The sequence below is a fragment of the Elephas maximus genome, chromosome 16 (assembly GCF_024166365.1).
Source record: "Elephas maximus indicus isolate mEleMax1 chromosome 16, mEleMax1 primary haplotype, whole genome shotgun sequence".
In the NCBI taxonomy this organism is placed as follows: domain Eukaryota; kingdom Metazoa; phylum Chordata; class Mammalia; order Proboscidea; family Elephantidae; genus Elephas; species Elephas maximus.
Genome location: NC_064834.1, coordinates 25,732,630 through 25,753,868, shown reverse-complemented (window position 1 = coordinate 25,753,868; position 21,239 = coordinate 25,732,630). Strand labels below are relative to the sequence as shown.

Below are 21,239 nucleotides of genomic sequence, written 5' to 3'. Positions count from 1 at the left end.
ACTAAAAATGGGACAAGGCCTCCTAATGGGATACAACAGGAAGTATACATAATAACACGAAGTACTATTACCCCAAAAGAGAACCTGAATCTAATCAGTCCTCTAGATCTAACTACCAGTTACAGGAAACATAAAACCAAATGCGTTGCCACTGAGTTGATTCCGACTCATAGCAACCCTATTGGACAGAGTAGAACTGCCCCACAGGGTTTCCAAGGAGCAGCTGGTGGATTCAAACTGCCAACCTTTTGGTTAGCAGCCATAGTGCTTAACCACTACACCACCAGTGTTTCCATAGGGGATGGAAAAAGATGTTAAAAAGCACCACAAAGATACAATCAGCTAAATTCAAATTATGGGAAATTCTATAAGACCTGGTTTCTTCAATAAATAATGGCAAAAAAAAATGGGCAAGGAATCATAATAGATTCAAAGAGACAGAGGATTCACCTAAATGCAACATATAGATCTTGTTTGAATTCTGATTTGAACAAACAAATTACAAAAGGATGTTTTTCAGAATTGGGGCAATTTGAATACAACAAACTGGCTGTTAGATGATATTAAGAGCTTATTTTTATTTTGACTGATGTGATAATGGTAATAAGGTTTTATTTAAAAAAAAAGTTTCTTAAAACCTTATAAGAATAAAGCATGAAATACAAGAAGAAATCCAATTAGTAAAATGATAATGTAGTAAACACTCTGACATACACATAGTCCCTTTTCAAGGAAAGCGTTTTTTTCTGGTAGAAACTGGAATTCCAAATCACTAAAAACTTCCAACTGTCATCCAACTTCCCCCCTTCAAAGGAAGGTATTCAAGATGACTCAGCTGGGTAAACGTCAGACTACCAAGTTTTGTTTCTGGATTTTTTTTTTTTTTTTTTACATTTAAAATGTAAACTTACTTCAAACACAATACTTTAACTGTCACAGTATACAATCCTATTATGTTACCATAAATATTTTATTAGAAACTTACAAAACAGCTGAACTGAAGAACAAGTCTGTTTTAGGACCATCTTCTTGAAGCACTGAATTTATTTTCTTTCCGGTAGCTTTACTTATAGATGTCTTAAGTTTCTTAGCCAGCTTTTTCGGTGTGTTGGTTATTGAAGACTCTTCTGTACAGCAACTATACACTTCCACCTTTATCTGAAAGTCTGGGCCAGCTTCATTACTAAAAACAAGTGCATTCATAATGTTAGAAATTTAACTCAGCAGAAAATAAAATCACATCTTTTGATGTTTTCGTAATATTTAAAATTAGTGCTTGAAATAAGTTTATGTTAGTATATGCTAAAGAGACAAAAATCTCCCTGTGTTTATTTAATATCTAAATGGCCTGAGTCACTGCAACTTCCAGAGCTAACCAATACATACAGGCTTATTAATTAAAGAAACAGAATACAATGTCCTGGTCATCTTGTTACCGATGCTATTTCTCCTGTAATTCCTTTAATATCACCACTTTTAAGGTATTTATATGTTTGATTTTCTGAAATGACTTCTTTTTATTTCTTTCTTTAATGTGCTTTAAGTGAAAGTTTACAAAAATCAAGGCAATCTCTCATACAAAAACTGATATACACCTTGCTATATACTCCTAGTTGCTCTCCCCCTAATGAGACAGCACGCTCCTTCTTTCCACTCTCTATTTTCATGTCCATTCAGCCAGCTTCTGACCCCCTCTGTCCTCTCATCTCCCCTCCAGACAGGAGATGCCCACATAGACTCCTATGTCTACTTGATCCAAGAAGCCCACTCCTCACCAGTATCATTTTGTATCCCATAGTCCAGTCCAATCCCTGTCTGAAGAATTGGCTTTGGGAATGGTTCCTGTCTTGGGCTAACAGAAGGTCTGGGGACCATGACCTCTGGGGTTCTTCTAGTCTCAGTCAGACCATTAAGTCTGGTCTTTTTAAGAGAATTTGAGGTCTGCATCCCACTGCTCTCCTGCTCTCTCAGGGGTTCTCTGTTGTGTTCCCTGTTGGGGCAGTCATCGGTTGTAGCTGGGTACCATCTAGTTGTTCTGGTCTCAGGCTGATGTAGTCTTTGGTTTATGTGACCCTGTCTGTCTCTTGGGCTCATATTTACCTTGTGTCTTTGGTGTTCTTCATTCTCCTTTGCTCCAGGTGGGTTGAGACCAATTGATGCACCTTAGATGGCTGCTTGCTAGCATTTAAGACCCCAGATGCCACTCTCCAAAGTGGGATGAAGAATGTTTTCTTAATAGATTTTATTATGCCAATTGACTTAGATATCCCCTGAAACCATGGTCCCCAGACCCCTGCCCCTGCTACACTGGCCTTCAAAGCGTTCAATTTATTCAGGAAACTTCTTTGCTTTTGGTCTAGTCCAGTTGTGCTGACCTCTTCTGCATTGTGTGTTGTCTTTCCCTTCACCTAAAATAGTTCTTGTCTATTAATTAGTGAATACCCCTTTCCCTCCCTCCCTCCCACTCTTGTAACCATCAAAGAATATTTTCTTCTCTGTTTAAACTATTTCTCAAATTCTTATTATAGTGGTCTCATACAATATTTGTCCTTTTGCAACTAACTGATTTCAATCAGCATAATGCCTTCCAGATTCCTCCATGTTATGAAACGTTTCATGGATTCATCACTGTTCTTTATAGATGTGTAGTATTCCATTGTGTGAATATACCATAATTTATTTATCCATTCTTCCATTGATGGGCACCTTGGTTGCTTCCATCTTTTTGCTATTGTAAACAGTGCTGCAATGAACATGGATATGCATATACCTGTTCATGTAAAGGTTCTTCTTTCTCTAGGATATATTTCAAGGAGTGGGATTGCTGGATTGTAGGTAGTTCTATTTCTAGCTTTTTAAGGAAGCGCCAAATCGATTTCCAAAGTGGTTTGTACCATTTTACATTCCCACCAGCAATGTATAAGTGTTCCAGTCTCTCCACAACCTCTCCAACATTTATTATTTTGTTTTTTGGATTAATGCCAGCCTTGTTGGAGGGAGATGGAATCTCATTGTAATTTTGATTTGCATTTCTCTAATGGCTAATGATTGTGAGTGAAATGACTATTCTTCTAGAACGAAATCTGCTGAAACCTTTAGTTCTCATTTCTACTTCACAAGAGCTCATTTAAAGTTCACTCGAAGCTGCCCTCCAACACCCACTACACTTTTGTACCAAATAACTATAAACAACATTCCACTGCTTGGTTATATAGGGAAAAAACAACACAAAGGGACATATCTTTCAAGGCATGAACTTCTTTAGGGCAGGGGCTCTCTTGGTAATCCTGTATTCTTAACCTAGCATTGTGCCTACAAGATAAAAGATACTCAGTACATACTTATTAAATCAATATGCAGAAATTCTGCCATTTTAGCAAATGCTAAAGTTGGCTTTGCCCTTTTCCAGACACAGTCAACTACCTTCACTATAAGAGATTGTGGCAGTGTTACTAACAATAAAACATACTAAAGCCACAAAAGAGATCCATCAGCAGCAGATGCTGCCTACAGGCCGAGGATTCATCAGCCTCAGAGATTTTAAAAATGCAGCACAGACTTTTTAAGATTTAAATGGCCAATCTATACTTTGGATAAATCCAAGAAATAGCTTCCAGATATTTTTATAGTTTACTATTTGGCAACTTTTAAACATACAGTATTCCTGGTAATGACTAACAAATGTCAATATTTAGAGGAAAACCAAGGATTCATAAATATTGAATTCTCATTAAAGAAACAATCATCATAACAAAAAGCACATTTTTAAACATTTAAAACACTTGTCAGCAGTTATTTTTAAAACAATTTAAAATATTTACGGAATATTTTTAAAATTATAAATCATGTGCAACCTGCATTGGTCTTTCCCTGAAAAAATTATTTTTTGATTTTTGTCTTTGTGGTAAAGATAAACAATAACAAAGTGAAATGAAGAAAAAGCTCATTAACAGGATGATTTTGGTGGAAAACAATCCACTAGCAATACTTAATAGTGGAAATAAATGTATTCAGATAATTAAGGAAAATTTTATTTTTTAGCCTCAATTATCTAAGCATTTGGGGATATTTTGGGGGTTCTAAACAAATTCCTTTGGCATAATACAGCTGGTGAGTAAGAAGGTTTACATTACTGTTAGTAAGCCAGAACAATGCATTTTATTTTTCTGTGCTATACAATTACCATGGGGCACTGGACAGAAGCCATAAAATATGGTTTGCAATAGTTTTTTTAATGTTATGTGAGTAGCAAAACTACTGCTTTAAAATCACAATTGTATATCTCCATAGCTAAAATGGCAAAAATAAAAAAATGTATATTGATTTTATCTTAATAGTTCAATAGCTATTAACACATAGTCACGAAAATAGTGACTTTGAAACCCTGAAAGATATACAAATCACAAACTGATTTCAGGCCAATAGAACCTTTGAAAGAGGCCAGGAAGAACTTATGTTAGTTAAAAATGATTTCTACAGCTATCTGAGGAGTTCTTTCTCGTTCTATATCATGACCAAAATAAAATGAGCCTGTAAAAGAGCAGGGGCAATAAAAACAGCCCTGAGGATCACCCAATTTTTCATTGTTTTGGAGTACATGAAAAAAGGGCACCATAAGAAACAAGAACACACCAAAATTTTACTAAAGTGCTTTTCTTATGGTACATATTTCATTCCTACCTTATAAATGAAGTTGTTATACTATTTTAGTATTTCTCTAACTAAATCTCCTATATGAGATCAAAGAACCTGTTTTACGCTCCAATTCACTCAATATTAAATAACGTTATTATGTGGTTCCACTGTATTTATAGCTTAGGTAAGAATGAACTATAAATCTTTATAAAATTTACAAACATTTATCAAATCCAACGAGTCAAATATTTATGACTAGTTTAATTGTAAGATTATCATTTTATTTTACATTTTCAAATGTAGAAGCAGGCTTCTTTGAAATAAAATAATTTTCAAAAATCACTTTAAATATTTAAGATCTTAATGCTACCAATATAATCCAAAACCCAATAATTATGCCTTACTTAAAAAAAAAAAAAAGACAGAATTTTAGATTACTTTCATTCTCTGAAGATTAAAAACATACTTACAATATGGTTACATTTTCAAAGCATATATCTGTAATTGTTTTATCCACAACCATCAAGTCAGTGTCAAAAACTTCAGCTCCCATTTTGAATAAACAAAAAATGGCATAGCGCTGTGATTCTAGAGAAGAAAAACATTTAAAGCAAAGATCCATTACATTACATTAAAATCTAATAGAACATGAAAAAATCACCGTAACTATTTGTTAACAGATTCTTGCTTTCACATATTGTACACTGCAACTCAACATTTTATAGTGACTGCTCTGTGTCAATCCATCTTGTTGAGGGTCTTCCTCTCTTTCGCTGACCCTCTACTTTACCAAGCATGATGTTCTTTTCCAGGGACAGGTCCCTCCTGATAACATGTCCAAACTACATGAGAAAAAGACTCGCCATCCTTGCTATCAAGGAGCATTCTGGCTGTACTTCTTCCAAGACAGATTTGTTCGTTCTTCTGGCAATCTGTGGTATATTCAATATTCTTTGCCAACACCATAATTCAAAGATGTCAGTTCTGCTTTGGTCTTCCTTATTCATTCTCCAGTTTTCCCATGCATACAAGGCAACTGAAGATACCATGGCTTGGGTCAGGTGCACCTTAGTCCTCAAAGTAACATCTTTGCTTTTTAACACTCTAAAGAGGTCTTTTGCAGCAGATTTACTCAAGCAATACATCCTTGGATTTTTGACTGCCGTTTTCATGGACGTTGGTTGTGGATACAAGTAAAATGAAATCCTTAACTGCAATCATTTCTCTGTTTATCATGATGTTGCTTATTGATCCAGTTATAAGGATTTCAGTTTCATGTTGAGGTGGAATTCATACTAAAGGCTGTAGTCTTTGATCTTCATCAGTAAATGCTTCGAGTCCTCTTTGTTTTTAGTAAGCAAGTTTGTGTCATCTGCACAGTGCAGGCTGTTAATAAGTCTTTCTCCAATCCTGATGCCTAGCCCAGCTTCTTGGATTATTTGCTTAGCATACAGATGAGTAAGTATAGTGAAAGTATACAAACCTGATGCACACCTTTCCTGATTTTAAACGATGCAGTATCCTGCTGTTCTGTTCGAACAGGTGCCTCTTGGTCTATGTACAGGTTCCACACAAGCACAATTAAGTGTTCTGGAATTGCCATTCTTCACAGTGTTATCCCTAATTTGTTATGATCCACACAGTCAAATGCCTTTACATACTCAGTAAAACACAGGTAAACATTTTTTGTGGTTCTGGTGGCACAGTGGTTACATGTTTGGCTGCTAAACAAAAGGTTAGCAGCTCTAATCTACCAGCTGCTCCTTGGAAACCCTGTGGGGCAGTTCTACTCTGTCCTATAGGGTCGTTATGAGTCAGGATCAACTCAGCAGCAATGGGTTTTGGTTTAAACATCTTTCAGGTATTCTCTGCTTTCAGCCAAGATCCATCAGACATCAGCAATGATATCCCTCCTTCCACATCCTCTTTTGAATCCAGCTTGAATTTCTGGCAGTTCCCTGTCAATGTACAGTGGCAACCACTTTTGAATGATCTTCAGCAAAATTTTACTTTTGTGTGATATTAATTACATTGTTTCATAATTTCCACATTGTGTTGGATCACCTTTCTTTTAGATGAGCACGAATATGCATCTCTTTCAGCCAGCTGACCCAGTAGCTGTCTTCCAAAATTCTTGGCATGGGTGAGGCAGTGTTTTTAGCATTGCATCTGTTTGTTGAAACATCTCAATTGTTATTCCATCAATTCCTGGAGCCTTGTTTTCCACCAATACCTTCACAGCAGCTTGGACTTCCTCCTTCAGTATTATTGGTTCTTGATCATGTGCTACCTCCTGAAATGGTTGAACATCGACCAATTCTTCTTAGTACAGTAACTGTATATTCCCTCCATCTTCTTTTGGTGCTTCCTGTGTCATTTAATATTTTGCCAATAGAATCCTTCAATATTGCAACTTGAGGCTTGAATTTTTTTCTTCAGCTCTTTCAGCTTGAGAAATGCTAAGCATGTTCTTCCCTTTTGGTTTTCTAACTCCAGGTCTCTGCACATTTCATTATAATACTTTGAGCAGCCCTCTGAAATCTTCTATTTAGCTCTTTTATTTCATTGTTTCCTCTCTTCACTTTACTACTCTTTGTTGAAGAGCAAGTTTCAGAATCTCTTCTCACACCCATTTTGGTCTTTCTTTCCTGTCTTTTTAATGACCTTATGTTTTCTTCATGTATGATGTCCTTGATGTCATCCCACGACTTGTCTGATTTCGGTCATTAGTGTTCAATGTATCAAATCTATCCTTGAGATGGTCTCTAAATTCAGGTGGGATATACTCAAGTGGTACATTGGATCTTGAGGGCTTGTTTTAACTTTTTCCAGCTTCAACTTGAACTTTTATATGAGCAATTAATGATCTGTTTTGCAGTCAGCCTCTGGCCATTCTGACTGATGACATTGAGCTTCTCCAACATTTCTTTCCACAGTTGTAGTTGATTTGATTCCTGTGTATTCCATCCAGCAAGGTTCACGTGTATAGTGACCATTTCCATTGTTGAAAAGAGGCATTTGCAATGAATAAGTTGTTGGTCTTGCAAAATTCTATCATGCAATCTCCAGCATAGTTTCTGTCACCAAGACCATATTTTGTAACTATTGATCCTTCCTCGTTTGTTACATTCGCATTCCAATCACCAGTATTTATCAGTACATCTTGACTGCATGTTTGATCAATTTCAGACTGCAGAAGTTGGTAAAAATCTTCAGTTTCTTCATCTTTGGCATTAGTGATTAGTGTGTAATTTGAACAATAGTAGTATTAACTGGTCTTCCCTGTGGGCATATGGATATTACCCTAATACTAATAGCTCTGTACTTCAGAATAGATGTAGAGATGCTCTTTTTGATGATGAATACGACGTCCTTCCTCTCCAAATTGTCATTCTCAGCAAAGTAGACCATAAAAAAAAAAACCTTATCCAATTGAAAACCAGTGCCAGTCCATTTCAGCTCATGAATGCCTAGGATATCGATCTTTATGCATTCCATTTTATTTTGACGATTTCCAATTTTCTTAGATTCATACTTTGTATATTCCATGTTCTAATTTTTAATGCATATCTGCAGTTGTTTATTCTCATTTTGAGTCACACCACGTCGGCAAATGAAGATCCTGAAAGCTTTACTCCACCCACATCATTAAGGTCGACTCTACCTTGAGGAGGCAGCTCTTCCCCAGTCGTCGTTTGAGTGTCTTCTAGCCTGAGGGGCTCATCTTCCAGCGCTGTGTCAGACAATGGCCCACTGCTATGCATGAGGTTTTCACTGGCCAATCTTTTTTGGAAGTAGACCGCCAGGTCTTTCTTCCTAGTCTGTCTTAGTCTGGAAGCTCTGCTGAAACCTGTCTACCATGGGTGACCCTGCAGGTATCTGAAATACCGGTGGCACAGTTTCCAGCATTACAGCAAAACGCAAGCCACCACAGTTCAACAAACTGACAGATAAATGGTGGACACCCAACTAGAACACAACAATTAAACTAGGGAGTACCAAAAAGTAAAGTTAAATATATAGACTTCTTAGCAGCCTAAGGAAACTACCAAACTCGTATATATTTTTCCTAGAAAAAATTTTAAGCTTTTATTAATAGCAAATGTATTATTATAAATATATTATTACCTTTGTAGTTTGAGCTTCTAAGTCTACTTAATAAAAGATGTTTTTTATTAGAAGAGGTTAAGAGTAGGCACACTAATAACAGCAAAACAATTTCCATGAAACTAAAAGTAAGAGAGGAAACCACAAAAAACAATAAAAAGTAGTCATGGGAACATTGAAAACATAGCTGCTGGGCCCTTAAGTATGGTGATGTTTTTAAAAAGTATTAGGTAATTAAAGGGCTAAATCCTTATTATTGAAAAAATGCTGCTCCAGAAAAACTGATTCTCTATAGTAATCAAAAAATCTTACTTTATTCCCACTTGTATTCCTTTTTAAAGTAAATTATACTTCTTAATTGAATAACAAATATACTAAATTGATTTTGTATTCTTCATATAAAACTATGCTCAATATGATTCAGTTTTTAAAGTAAGAGGAACAAAGCTATCACAATAGACAAGAAAGAAAAAGGATTATCATATGTTTTCTGCTTTGCCTCTAACAGCTAGAAATAATTTCAGGTTAATTCCCATGACCTAAGCAATACATGGATGTATAAAAACTATATAAAGCCAGAGAATGCCGAGGAAAAAAAAAATCTTTCCTTCTTACATCCTGTTAAATAATCTGAAACAATAAAGTAAGGCACAAAAAAGATCTCCCAGATTCTGGTCAAATAAAAGAAATGCTGCCTCTACTTTTACTTCTTAAACTTCATTTTGCTCTACCCTGCCCCCACCATCCGTTACTTACCATCCTTGTACAGTTTCCTATCAACAACTAGAAGTACGCTAGATACGCATTATCTTGATTAGTATCAAGTGACTATAACATATTTATACTAAAAATCAGAAAAACCAGTTTTGCAAGGTTCTGCTTATTCTATTGAATGCACCAATTTATTTCAGTGTGGAAGCAGCCTTTTTTCCCCCAATAATCACAAATTTACCAGATACTAAACATTTCAACCATAATCATACATACGTTCTTTATTGCTGAAGTGATCAGAGTCTTTCCACATTAGTGGTATTCGAATATCTATAGAAGAGGGAAAAAGAAATTACAAGTATAATTTTTTTCAACATTTTATTTCTTAACATGACATGAACCTATGGATCCCACAATGCATTTGATAATGTATTCTGATAATTCCATAATGAATTAAAAACATAAAATCAGTTACATTTATTTAAAAAACTAATAAAAAGCAAAAGCACCAACACAGTGCAATGCATTACTTAATATGGCCCTGCTAGCCATAGTCTTTGTAACTTCCATCAAATGAAAGGTGAAACTATGCAAATGAGGTGCTTGTGGCCCACTAAGGGGATTATATAACTTGCTAATAATGTAAATAAGTTGCATGGCATCCTCATGGGGGTGGGATCATAAAAATAAAGTGTATGGAACTCTAATGAAGGGATTGGTCAGTTTTGCCATCCCACTAGGTGATGAGCTTCCTGGCCCATGGAGTGAGAAAGCTGAGCACCTCTGGGCAGAGTGGGGTGCCTCCAGGCACTTGTTGACAAAGCTAGCCTTGCTGACCCACAGAGCAAAAGAGCTGGGGGCCTTTGAGCAGAGGCTTACTGGAGGAGTGGGATGTCCCTGGGCACTTACAGGCAGAGCTAAAGAGATCTGTAACACTTGCCCAAGTAGAGCAGAAGACAGGCCAAGGGGCCGAGGCGCCAAGGGCTAGAAAGGGAGGCCTGCCTGTGGGCATAGCTAAGAAGAGGATATCCTAATCAAAGAACTGTATCCTGAGTCATTTCTGAATTGTAACCTAAAAAAAAGACAAAACCCACTGCTATCGAGTCAATTCTAACTCAAGAGACCCTGCAGAACAGGGTAGAACTGCCCCATTGGGTTTCCAAGGAGCGGCTCGTGGATTTGAACTGCTGACTTTTCGGTTAGCAGCAGAGCTCTTAACTACTGCCCCACCAAGGCTCCAAATTATAACCTGCTAGTTCGCTAATGAACCCCATAACTGTGAGTATCTTGGCCATTGCAACAAATTACTGAACCCTGAAGAGAAGCAGAGTGAGCCGTGGGAGGGATGGCTGGTATGAGAATTGCTAAAAAGGCTGGAGAGAGGAGGCGTGTCTGACCTCCACGTCACAGGAATCAGCCTTGGGCTGCTGATGCTGACAGTGATTCCCTCTCCCCATCATGAAGTTGGAGGAGATCATACATCTCCACCACACCATTTCTTACAACCAATTATTACTCAAATAATTGATTTACTAAGTGATCTGTAATAAGCCTATACCATAACATTTTCATTTTGTTATCTACATTTTAAAAATAGGTGAATTATGGGCAATCTAGTTTGTTGAATTTCTATTTTTTGGTAAGCAGTAACAGCAACTGTAGTTAAATACATTTTAAAGGCATAGAATAGTAGATGGAGAAGTGACTTTAGTGCTTTTGTCCAATATGCAAACTTCCAAGAAAATAAGGAGCTTGTCTAAGATCACTGGTTTTTGGTAGAGACCCAGCTTTTGACAGAGTCAAGGTTTTTCAAATAACATTTGTCTACAAAAGAATTTGAAAATCTTTATATATTCATGTGCACACTGTAGTATTTTCCTTAAGACATAAAACTAGAAAGACTATACCACTTTTTTTCAAGCCAAGAAACAACATATGCTCTAAAAGTCATTGAAACGTAATTTCTCTTATTCACAGTCTTTAAACACTAAAGAAATTGTGCTAATGGTCCTTATTCCAGAAGTTAATCTAGACCATTGACATACTCTAAATTTTTACTTCCTAGTTTCCTCCATTATTTCCTCTACTTTTTTTTTTTTTATCTTTTTTTATTGTGGTAAAACACGTATAGCAAAAAATCTGCCATTTTAACTACTTCTAAATGTACAACTGAGTGACGTTAATTATGTTAACCACGTTGTGCAACCATCACCGCTATTTCCAAAAGTTTTTCATTGCCCCAAACAGAAACTTAGTACCCCTTAGGCAATAACTCCCTCTAGCCACTGGTAACCACTAATAAACTTTAGTCTCTATACATTTGCTTGTTCTAGGTATTTCATATAAGTGGGATTACACAGTATTTGTCCTTTTGTGTCTTAGTTCACTCAGCATGTTTTAATTTTCAAGGTTCATCTATGTTGCAGCATGTATCAGAACTTCACTTTTAATATCCCATTATATGTATACGTCGCACTTTGTTTATCCTCACATCTGTTGATGGAAACTTGGGTTGTTTACACCTTTTGGCTATTGTAAATAGTGCCTCACCTTTACTTTTAATACCAGTTGATAGTAGTAACGATTTTCCTATGACATTCCTTTGGTATGTATTATGAATTGAACTCTTTTCCCCAAAAATATGTTGTAAATCCTAACCTCTATGCCTGTGGTTATAAGCCCATTTGGGAATGGGTTATCTTTGTTATATTAATGAGGCAGGACTAGTGTAGGGTATATCTCCAGTCAATCTCTTTAGCGATATAACTGAAATTAAACAAGCAAGCTAGAGAGCAGAGATGGGGGAAGACAGATCCCAAGCCACATGAAGATCACCCAGGAGCAGAAGCTCAAAGAGACAAGGACTTCCCTCCAGGGCCAACTGAGAAAGAAAATCTTCTTCCCTTAAGACCCGGTACCCTGAATCTGGACTTCGGGCCTCCTAAACTGGAGAAAATAAATTTCTGTTTGTTAAAGCCGTCCACTTGTGATATTTTGTTATGGCAGTACTAGATAACTAAGACATTTAAGTATTTTCAAAGTTAGAGATCAAGGTTCTATCAAATAGATTAGGATGTATGAATGACAGTAAAACGCAGCATAGTAAAGAGATTTCAATGGACAAGTGAAATTAGTTTTAATTGCCTGGGGAGTACACATCAGCAAGAAAAACCCTGTGGATCACAAAGGTTCAATTTGCAATCAGTCAAGGGGATGGTGCAGAACAGGGCAGGAGTTTCGTTCCATTGTGCACAGGGTTGCCACGAGTTAGGGACTGACTCAACACCAGCTCAAACTTTCTCTTCAATTGATTTGTGGAAAATTTCTCTTTTTAAAACAATTCCCTGTTACCACTTAGGAAGTTTATAGCGAATTTTTCATGCTATTAATTATGTCATTTTCAATTAATTATAAATCTTTATGAAATTAAGGTGTTCGGCTAGATTTATGTGCTTCAATTTTAGGTTAGATGATACTTTGTCTACTTTTTTCCCCCCTAAAAATTCTATTTTTAAGGCTTTTAATGCCTATTTCTAATTTTCTTTTTAGAAAAACTTTATATTAGTCCTCGTCCCCACCACCACCTAATCCAGCAGATATGTATTTATCAGTGTTGATAAATACACCTACTGGGCTTTCTCCACATCCAAATTAAGCATTTTACATACATCTTATTCACTAATAATTTAAAAAATATATTTACCAATTTAACACTCAGGTGACAGGATTTAACTGTTTAGATTTCTATTTTCTCGACTAACAAAAACATGTTAATACATTTATTGGCAACTTTAGTGAATCTATTCATATCCATAAACCATTTTTCTACTGAATTTTAAGAGCTCTTTACTTAATAAAAATATTCATGCTTTGTCATATTGTTTATAATTGGTCCCTTTTGTATTATAATTATATATTTTTAAAATTTTTATATAATGAAAAAAGCCAATCTTTTGATTATTTCATGTTTCAGAGATCTCTTGGTGACATAGATAAGTTACTATTCATCTATATTTTTTCTAGATATTGTTTATGGTTTGTACTTTTAAAAGTTAACTATTTAATCTACATGAAATTTTTGGGTATGTGAGGTAAGAATACAAATCTTAGAAAAATAATTGTTCCAGCACTATTTATAAATCCAATAGTCTTTCTCTTCCTCTGATTTATGATGCCATCTTTATCACATATGACATTCTTAGTGTCTGTTTCTTGGCTATATGTTTTATGGACCTAATTATTTATCAATTACTCTGTTTATCATAATATTAAAACTGTAATCATCATACCTTTATAACACACTTTAGTATCTGTTAGAGGATATATTTCCTTTAAAAAACATCTTATTCTCACTTGCTAAGTTCTTCAAATGAATTTTAGAACTATTTTGTCAAAATCTCTCCCTCCCAAATGTGTCATTAAAAAACAAAAACAAAACCATTGCCATTGAGTTGATTCTGACTTATTGAACTACTCCATAGGGTTTTCTTGGCTGTAATCTTTATGCAGGCAAATTGCAAAGTCTTCTGTGGCACCGCTGGGTGAATTTGAACCATCAACCTTTAGATTAGTAGACAAATGCAAACTGTTCACACCACTCAGGGACCTAATATTTCATCAGAAACTACTATATAAATTAATTTGGAAACTGATACCTTTATATTAATATGTTTGGTACATCTGCCCTTACACTTTTGTTAAGGTTAGCCTCGGTTATTTAGTGTTTCTGTTTTTTGGTGTTATTGTAAATGGAATTTTTTTTCCATTATGTTTTCTACTTAGTTATTGTTGGTTTTGAGAGAACATACTGTTTTCTGTATATTTATCTTAAACCTAGCCACTTTTACTAAATTCTTTATTAATTCAAATAGTGTTTCAGTAAATTACCTTAGATTTTCTGGGTCTGCAATCTATTATATTCAAATGGTATTCAATGTCCATTTCTTTTCAGTAATTTCATCTTTTATTCTTACCATTTTTGCTATAATTTTTAAAAGTGTTCAATTATATTGATGAAAAATAGATATTATTATTTTGTTCTTGATTTTAATAGGGATGCTTTTTTTTTTTTTTAAATAATTATGATTGGCCAACGTCCTGTTAAATGAGCTCATTTCCTCCGCTTGACCGTAGTTGCTGGCACATTTCACAACTGTTCTTCTTACAGTTGTTCTTCCTGTCAGGGTGGCACTATTTACATCATCATGAAAAGAATATGGGCTCTCTGACTTCCGTTGCTGTACACCCAAAGCTGTTGGTTAGTCTTGCACCCTCAGAACCCCAAAAAGGGGAGGCAGACATTTCTTATCTATTTCCCAGGTACTCATGTACTGTTCAGACAGTAAAAGATATGTAACCCACCAATCATGTTTCTCAACCCAGCTTCAAATAGTAGAAATTCTTTGCAGATTCTTGTAATGGTTGACTGTTTTACTTTACAGGATTTTTGCCTTTCTCATTTTTATATCTTCGCTGATATTTTATTGGTAACCTGAGAGAGCCACGGTGGGATGCCTAGCTTAATGCTATCAGGATCTAAAAGTCTATCATTTTCAAAGGTGAAAACTGGGGTATTTGGTGGATTAATTTGGCTTTTAGTCATAGACTCAGTAATCAGTGAATAAACGGAGACACTACTGCAACACAATTATTTGGCGTTCAGCAGAAATAATAAGGATAAATGCCGCAATCATTATCCTTTACTTTTATAAACAACTGGTCAGTGAGTGGTAAAGCTGGAAACGAAAAACCTGGGTATCTCTTCACTGTCAATGTAATCTCAGAAAAATTATGAAACTTTGTTACAAATATTCATTTTGACCAAAACAAGTCACATTTCCATCTCAAAGCCAAAAGAAATTGGATTTATAAAAGTAAATTTTTAATTGTCTTTTTTTTTTTTTTTTACCAGTACATAGACAAAATATAACTAAGGCTAGGCAAAGATGAAAAGAAATTACACATGTATTCCATTTTCTGAGGCTTTCAGATCCTTAATTTGAAATTATCTTTTGGAAAGAAGGAACACATAAAGAAATAAGCTCCATTTTTGCCCTTAGAGCATTTGTGGTCATGAAAATATTTTATTTAAAATGGAGGAAAATAAAATTTTACTTCAGAAGCTTTCACCTAAGCACCTTTCTAAATGTACATACAGTTAATCCCAAGATCATGAATTGCTATAGTCAATAAACTCTTTATTAAGAAATGACAAGAGATGTTAACTCTATCATGTCATTGAGTCTTCAATTGCAATTTAATATATTTCATTTGTATACTCCATGGTACCATATTAGATGCAAGAAATGGAGGATTATGTTTAAGTATTTTTAGAAATCATCTTTAAAGACACAATATTTTATTTATTCATGTTAAAATGTATTGAACATAGTGAATAAAAAAAAACGTAAATGTACTGTTAGGTATCAAAAAGATACAGAGGTATAAAACATGTTTTATCCCAATCTTATAATTGGAAAGATGAAAACATGTATAAGTATAAAACAAGCAACAGATTTTTATATAGTTATTTTTCTGAAGAATTTTTTGCTTAGCTGAGGGCAATTCCTCTGATTTGGGCCAATTATATCCTGTATAAGATTTAGATCTATTCTTGCATGAGAATTTTTGTTTCTTCATAAAAACATTTCTAAAAACAGTTCTTTGAGTGAGAGATCCTGAAGTGTGGCAGCGGGCTCTCTGATACTAAGAGAACAAGGCTTTTGGCCAATAAAATAACCTTTTTTTTTTTTTTTTTTGAGTGTTATGGACTGAATTATGTCCCCCAAAAATATGTGTTGTAAATCCTAACCTCTAGGCCTGTGGTTATAATCCCATTTGGGAATGGGTTGTATTTGTTAAAGGAACGAACCCTGGTGGCGTAGTGGTTAAAGCATTTGACTGCTAACCGAAAGGTCAGCAGTTCGAAACCACCAGCGGCTCTGTGGGAGAAAGATGTGGCAGTCTGCTTCCACAGAGATTTACAGCCTTGGAAACCCTATGAGGTCACTATGAGTCGGTGTAGTCTTGATGGCGGTGGGTTTGGTTTGGGTTTTTGTCTTTGTCTTTGTTATATTAATGAGACAGGATTAGTATAGGGTGTATCTTAAGTCAATCTCATTTGAGATATGAAAGACAGTAAACAAGCAAGAGAAAGAAGCAGAGATGGGGAAGAGAAATGCCAAGCTACATGAAGATCTCCCAGGAGCAAAAACTCAGAAGAAACAAGGACCTTCCTCCAGAGGTGACAGAGAGAACAAGTCTTCTCCTAGTGCCTGCACCCTGAATTTGGACTTCTAGCCTCCTAAATTGGAGAAAGTAAACTTCTGTTTGGTAAAGCCATCCACTTCTGGTATTTCTGTTATAGCAACACTAGATAACTAAGACACCTATTTAGTACTTAAGGACCCATAAAGGCAGACACTGTTGTTTCCAAAATATGCCAATAAAACAATGTTTGTAGAGGTAAATTATCTAAGGGTCAGACACACGAATAAGCCATACACAGCATAAGTGCCACCTAGTGGTAAAGAGTCTCTTAACTGCAGTCAGAGAAAGGAAATATTCCTAGCTAGAATCCACGGCACTGGGTGTTTTTAGAATGATAACCAGAAAGGCTTTATGGATGAGCAAGTAGATCTTGAATGAAATATATTTATTTCAAGAGCTAATTGGATATCAGGATCATGGGGTGTGTTCACAGGACGAAGAAAGAAATGCCTGGTGAAAGCTGACAGTCCATGTAGAGCAGAAGATATGCTTAGAAAATTGTTGAGTCAGAACAGAATACTCCAGGGAAAGAAGTTTGGTCTTTATCCTGCAGTCATTGAATAGCCATCTTCCATCCAATAAATAAATACTCACTGAGCAATTACTACGTACCAAGCATTACGTTAGCTTCTGGGTCTATAAAATAGTTGAGTCAGAACAGAATACTCCAGGGAAAGAAGTTTGGTCTTTATCCTGCAGTCATTGAATAGCCATCTTCCATCCAATAAATAAATACTCACTGAGCAATTACTACGTACCAAGCATTACGTTAGCTTCTGGGTCTATAGTGATGAACAAAACAAACATGATTCCAACCCTCACGAACTTACGGCCTAGACAAATATTAAAAAACATTGAAGCTTCTGAGCAGAAAAGGAATGGAGAGTCAAAAGGCTTGGATTTGCTGCCCAGCTCAGCCAGCGGCAGCAAGTAACTTAAGCTCTGTGTATGCAGAAAACGAGAACTGCCCTCCTGATTTCACAAGGCTGCACTGAGGATAAAACTGTATAATGTATGCAATGTATATGAAGGTTTCCCTAAACTGTAAAGCTCTACACAACATAGAGCATAATGATGAAAACAGTGTTTTAGGACAACTGTTCTGATAGAGATATGCAAAATAAAACTGAAGGGAAGCAGGAAGTTAAAAAAAAAAACAACTTGAGGAAGTCACTTTATACAATTCACTAACCAATATAAAATTAATCCATCGACAGCATACCTGATATGGCAATCTTCCCTTTACATGCTGTTCGTCCTTGACTTTCAAAATTTACATTGCTGTCAAAAGAAAAAGCCTTATTAAAAAAACATATACATCTTTTCCAAAAAACAATTGTTTTAACAATTATTGCAAAACAATAAATTTCAAAACAAACATGTACCTATAAATAATAATGACTTCCAGTTAATGTAAACGATTTGACTCAAACTTATCAGTCAGAATCAACTTGATGGCAGTGGGTTTTTTTACTTGATTTGTTTTAACAGAAATACACAAAGCCATTCTCTTTGATTTTTCATATAAACTTTATATTCTTTGCTGATTGTATATCGGTTTACTCTATAATGAAAGTCCTTTGTGATTACTTACATTCATAAATAAGAAGTACAATATTTCCCCAGGTTCTAAAAGTAGAGTACCTTGGATCACCATTTCATAAATTACATTTCCAGCTTACCCAACATAAAACCAAAAAACCAAACCCGTTGCCGTCGAGTTGATTCTGACTCTTAGTGACCCTACAGGACAAAGTAGAACTGCCCCATAGAGTTTCCTGGTGGATTCAAACTGCTGATCTTTTAGTTAGCAGACGTAGCTCTCAACCACTACGCCACCATGGCTTCCCACTGGATACAATGGCCTGAAAAAGTTAGTGAACTTCCCAATCGTGTAACTTGCTGACCAAGAGTAACTTATCCTTACAGAATTTTACATATTATCAGAACACTTATCTCTGCTATATATTTGCAATTTTTACCAGAAAATAGTTTTTATCAGAAAATTTCTCTCTGCTATATATTTATATTTTTTATCATAAAAGGTCCCTGGGTGGTGTAAACAGCTAAGTGACTGACTAGTAGCTGAAAGGTTGGTAGTTCGAACCCACCCAGGGGTACGTCAGAAGACAGGCCCGGGATTTTCTTCCAAAACATCACAGCCTTGAAAACTCTACAGAGCAGTTCTACTCTTCCTACATGGAGTTGCCATGAGCCAGAATCGACTTGATGGCAACTAACAATATATTTATATACAGTTAATATTACATTTCATTCTCCGCAATTACAAAGAACTAAGCAGATACTAAAACATACAATAAATTAACTAAGGTGGGAAAGGAAGGGAGTGGCTCTGAAGGGAAAATAAAATGTAGAGAGGAAAATATTATTATGACAACAGAAAAAAATTTCAAAGGAAACTCCAGGGATATAAGATATTTCCAGATCTGACTTCAGAGTAAACAACTACCATGAAAAAACATCTTTCAAAATAGGTATCTCCCATGGAGTAAGAAAGTAGTTTAGTGGTTACCAGGGACTGGGGGAGAGGACAACTGGGAGTTATTACTGAAGCGACACTGAGTTTCTGTTTGGGGTGATGAATGCATCCTGGAAATAAACAGTGGCAATGGTTGCACATTGCGACTATAATTAATGCCACTGAATTGTACCCTTTCATATGGTTAAAATGACAAATTTCATTGTATATATTTTACTACAATAAAAAAAAACCTTTAAAAAAAAACTCCCACTAGACAAGCTCAACCCCATCCTTAAATAAGCTCCCCAATATCCTGCTTCCTAATAACCTGCACTTACAGATTAGCACTCTGATTTCTGAGGCAACATTTCCAAGAGTATTTTTTGCATTTTTTTGGAGAGGAGGGGTCTTTATTTGGTTAGCTAATTAACTGCCAGCTAACTTAATTAAGTACTTCAAATATGTGACAAGATATAAACTTCCTGTTAATAATGCTTGATTCTAAGAGGGCTTCTGGAAAAAGACCAGGTGGGAGTATGGAGTGGGAAGTTATTCTAATTTCTAGCCCATCTCATTCCATGTCAGTAGCTTTGTACAAGAGACTATCTATGTATTCATCATCATGCTTCCAAATTTGACAACAAAATATGATCTTTCTTTACCCCCTTTCTGGATTAGGCATACAAGTATTATATGTAAAATATATTTCAAATGAGCTAAGATAATTTACTAAGGTGCTTAAGTTTATATGGGACATTTATATGGTACTTATAGAGCCACATATGAGGTATGACTAAAGCACTATAGTACATTTAAAACCATATATTCTCAGAATCCTATCTAATTACTTAAGATCACACCCAACACATAAGTTAACATAGAGACTATACTGAATGAAAAATATAAGTATTCACTGATTATTTCAAAATAATGTTCCAATGAATCATAAAATAAAGAGTGTCAAGTTTAACATTTTCTATGTCGCACATTAACTTGCTTAGTTCATTAGAGCAAAAAATTCAAATGAATGTCTTGTTTTATATTTTGGTGAAAATAATATGCTGAAAGGCCCACTTGAAATCAAACACAACTCTTAATTTCTTCAAATTGGTACAAGAAATACAATATAAATACATTTGTATTTATATTGTTGGCACTTGTAAGTAACATTTTAAAAAATTACTTCTCTATGAGTAATGCATCATATAAATTCTTAAAGTACTTATTTTAGTGAAAAAAGATAAGGAAGCTCTAATATGGTGAGTAACTTTGATATAACAGACTAAGTCATAGATTATGTTAAAGCCCATTAGGTATTATTAAATTGAATTAAACTTGAGCCTTTGAGCGTTTGGCAGGCAAGTAAAATTCTGAAATACTAGAACCACCAGAAGCAAACTTATTATTTACCAAAAAAAAATTCCCTTCCAAACTGTTCAACCACATGGCAGAGTACAGCTTGCTTACCTGCAAAAGCATTTCTAGGGCCAGTCAGCAAATTCATTATATGCAAATATTATCAAAACAAAATATAAACCCAATTAACCACATAATCGTACAGGATAATTAAGGCTGTCTTTTAAAAAATTGAGACTAGATGAGCTGAAGTAATTCAGCTCCAACTTTCTGAAGCTGGAGTTATTTTCAATTCAAATATCTCCCAGAACTGTTATTTTTAGTGCTAAAATGTGTTTTTCTAATTAATCCAAATTGACAATAAAATTGTTAAACATTATCTGTTTAATAATGTGCTACTGTAGCTAATAGTTTGTTTCAGTTAAACAAATGCTTGTTTGAAAATCTGCAATGTTAACACCAATTCTGAATGCTACAACTAGAGAGCTAGCCTGAGGAAAAAGCAAATACCCACAAAATTACCCAAACAAAAGCCAGCTAAATAATACTGTACCTTATTCTTACGAACCCTGTTTAGACAGTTATCTAGGTAAGACTAAAAGACTAGGAAATGCTAAATTTACAAGACAGGGAGGGATAAGCATTTAAAGGACAAAATTTTAACTTCTAAGATATTTCT

At 35.2% G+C, this 21,239-nt stretch overlaps 1 protein-coding gene across 6 annotated transcripts in view; it reads right to left on the bottom strand.

The window, feature by feature from the left end:
- The window catches only part of RTKN2 (rhotekin 2), a 143,569-nt gene that overhangs the window by 95,149 nt on the left and 27,181 nt on the right, over positions 1-21,239 (bottom strand). For 4 of the 6 annotated variants that reach the window (XM_049855658.1, XM_049855653.1, XM_049855657.1 and 1 more), the window contains 5 exons: positions 17,945-18,003; positions 17,335-17,358; positions 9,730-9,783; positions 5,106-5,223; positions 986-1,183 (listed from right to left, as the gene is read on the bottom strand). In XM_049855658.1, coding sequence (XP_049711615.1) covers positions 986-1,183; positions 5,106-5,223; positions 9,730-9,783; positions 17,335-17,358; positions 17,945-18,003 — 453 coding nt within the window. The remainder of the gene's footprint in view (positions 1-985; positions 1,184-5,105; positions 5,224-9,729; positions 9,784-17,334; positions 17,359-17,944; positions 18,004-21,239) is intronic. The other 2 variants (XM_049855654.1, XM_049855656.1) reach the window with 1 other exon arrangement.